The 2,924-nt window shown below is 48.2% G+C and overlaps 1 protein-coding gene across 1 annotated transcript; it reads left to right on the forward strand.

The window, feature by feature from the left end:
* Positions 1-594: 594 nt before the first annotated feature.
* Positions 595-2,720, forward strand: LOC140816140 (uncharacterized). Its single transcript, XM_073175211.1, has 4 exons — positions 595-598; positions 748-1,419; positions 1,966-2,318; positions 2,463-2,720. The coding sequence occupies exons 1-4, from the start codon at positions 595-597 to the stop codon at positions 2,718-2,720; spliced, it is 1,287 nt and encodes a 428-aa protein (XP_073031312.1).
* Positions 2,721-2,924: the final 204 nt, after the last annotated feature.

Below are 2,924 nucleotides of genomic sequence, written 5' to 3' on the forward strand. Positions count from 1 at the left end.
TTATGACGAGGCCACTGCCTGCGCTTTTCAGGCAGAACAGGCGTTGCGAGACATAGACTTTGAGATGCAGCGGAAGCGACATCAGGCCCAGTCCAGTGCACAGCCACAGAAGAAACAGTACACGGGACCACCGAGGCAGCAGGGGCAGCAGAGGCCCCAAGGGCAGGGTAGGAGGCCGCAGCAGCAGAGACCTCCACAGGCGCCAGGGGCGCCTAAGACGGATGATAGGCAGCCGTGCCCCCAGTGCAGCAGATTCCATTTTGGCGAGTGCAGGTGGGGAACCTTCAAGTGTTTTGTATGCGGCCAGGAGGGACACAAAGCAGCGAACTGCCCTAAGAACAAGGGCCCCACTACCGGCAGAGCATATGTGATGCATGCCGAGGAGGCTGAGGCAGCACCCGACTCGACATTGATTACTGGTAACCCTTTTGGTTAATGTTTTAATTTACTGTTCAATTGCATGGATTTTATACTTGTATGAGGACTTGATTGTGGGATTTATAACTTAGAAAGATTTAAGATGCATGTTCTACTCGGTAGGGACTAAGAATTATACTGTTTGATCTGAAGAATTGTAAGGATCGAAATGTACTAATGGGTAAGTTAAGGATTAATATGCGAAATTCGAACGGTTGGGGATTGATATTAGGGATAATTCAGTGTCTATTCGAGAATTTTGGGATTAATGGACGATAAGAAATCTCTTAAGTTCAACTCTATTAGATTTGATAATATGTTCTGTCGCAGGGAGGATACTTATTGCAGGAGTAGCCACGCATGCGTTGCTAGATTCAGGGGCTACGCATTCGTTTATATCCGAATCTTTCGTGAAGCGACTATGGATCATACCAGTAATGATGGATTTGGGTTTCAGAGTATCGATCCCATCCGGGGACCAGATGTTCACATCTCAGATGGTGAGAGGATTGGAGCTCAGATTGCAGCAGAAGACAGTACATGCAAATCTGATAGTACTACCGCTGCCAGAGTTTGATATAATCTTGGGCATGGACTGGCTCTCTTCTCATGGAGCAGTCATAGATTTTCGTCATACGTCAGTATCTGTCAGACCTCCCAGTGGGAAGCCGTTTGTATTTGAAGCAGCAGGACATCAGCAGTTCCCACACGTCATTTCCTACATGTGTGCCAGAAAGTTTATCAAGAGAGGCTGCCAGGCGTTCTTAGCCAGCATCGTATCAGTGGCAGAGCCAGTCAGTCAGAAGCTGGAGGATATAGATGTGGCCAGCGAGTTCTCCAGTGTGTTCCATGGCGATGTTTCAGGCATTCCACCAGACAGAGAGGTGGAGTTCTCTATTGAGCTCATGCCAGGGACAATGCCGATATCTAAGGCACCCTACCGATTAGCGCCCGCAGAAATGAAGGAGCTCAAGGATCAGATTCAGGATCTGCTGGATAAGGGTTTCATTCGCCCTAGTTTTTCTCCTTGGGGCGCACCAGTTCTTTTTGTTAAGAAGAAGGATGGCAGTATGCGTCTGTGCATTGGCTACCGAGAGCTGAACAGGGTTACAGTGAAGAATAAGTATCCATTACCTAGGATCGAAGACTTATTTGACCAACTTCAGGGAGCCTCAGTGTTCTCCAAGATAGACCTTCGATCCGGATACCATCAGCTGAGAGTGAGAGAGTCAGATGTGCATAAGACAGCTTTCCGGACGCGTTATGGGCACTATGAGTTCTTGGGGATGCCTTTCGGTTTGACGAACGCGCCAGCGATCTTCATGGATCTCATGAATCGCGTGTTTCAGCCATTCTTGGATCGGTTTGTCATAGTCTTCATTGACGATATTCTGATCTATTCGAAGAGCAGAGAGGAGCACAATCATCATCTGAGGACGGTATTGCAGAGTCTACAGGATAGACGATTGTATGCCAAGTTCAGCAAGTGTGAGTTCTGTCTTGACAGGGTGGCATTTTTGAGCCACATTGTATCTCGGGATGGCATAGAGGTCGACCCCAGCAAGGTAGAGGCAGTCAGAGATTGGCCAGTTCCGAAGAGCGTGACAGAGATCCGCAGTTTCTTGGGATTGGCAGGTTATTACAGAAATTTTATCCAGGGCTTCTCTTCTATTGCGGTGCCCATGACCGCTCTGACGAAGAAGAATGCCAAGTTTGTTTGGGAACCAGAGTGTCAAGAGAGCTTTGACAAACTGAAGCAGGCCTTTACCACTGCACCAGTACTAGCTATGCCATCAGGGCAGGGAGAATTTGTGGTATATACAGATGCATCGAAGCTTGGTTTGGGCGCAGTTCTGATGCAGCAGGACAGAGTGATAGCCTATGCGTCCAGACAGTTGAAGGTTCATGAGAAGAATTATCCGACTCATGATCTAGAGCTAGCAGCAGTGGTATTTGCCCTGAAGATCTGGAGACACTATCTGTATGGGGAGAGGTGCAGGATTTTCACAGATCATAAAAGCTTGAAGTACTTCTTCACACAGAAGGAACTAAACATGCGACAGAGGAGATGGCTCGAGCTGGTGAAGGATTATGTTTATGACATTAGCTACCATCCGGGTAAGGCTAATGTAGTGGCAGACGCTCTGAGTAGGAAGCACACAGTGATTTCCCATCTGTCAGTGCAGAGACCGCTACAGGCTGAGATTCAGATATTTGAACTTGCAGTTTATGCCAGGGGCGAGGCCCCAAATCTTGCTACTCTGACAGTTCAGCCGACTCTGAGAGACAGAATCCGAACATGACAGACTTTTGATGAGCAGCTACAGAAGTGGAGACAGAGGGATGAGACAAAGGGCCAGAGACTGCACGCAGTTGTGGACGGTATAGTCAGATATAGGACCGCCTATGGGTTCTTGACAGTGATTCCCTCCGAGCAGATATCTTGAGTGAGGCCCACAGCACCCCGTACTCCATCCATCCAGGGAGTACAAAGATGTATAAGGATT

The sequence above is a fragment of the Primulina eburnea genome, chromosome 16 (genome assembly GCF_022965805.1).
Source record: "Primulina eburnea isolate SZY01 chromosome 16, ASM2296580v1, whole genome shotgun sequence".
NCBI classification, from domain to species: Eukaryota; Viridiplantae; Streptophyta; class Magnoliopsida; order Lamiales; family Gesneriaceae; genus Primulina; species Primulina eburnea.

Bases quoted from the DNA above. Each gene is read 5' to 3' on its own strand.
- LOC140816140 (XM_073175211.1), top strand. The intron at 1,420-1,965 runs GTTTCATTCGCC...GGGATGGCATAG, and splicing joins TCAGGATCTGCTGGATAAGG to AGGTCGACCCCAGCAAGGTA. The intron at 2,319-2,462 runs GTTCATGAGAAG...TTCACACAGAAG, and splicing joins ATGCGTCCAGACAGTTGAAG to GAACTAAACATGCGACAGAG.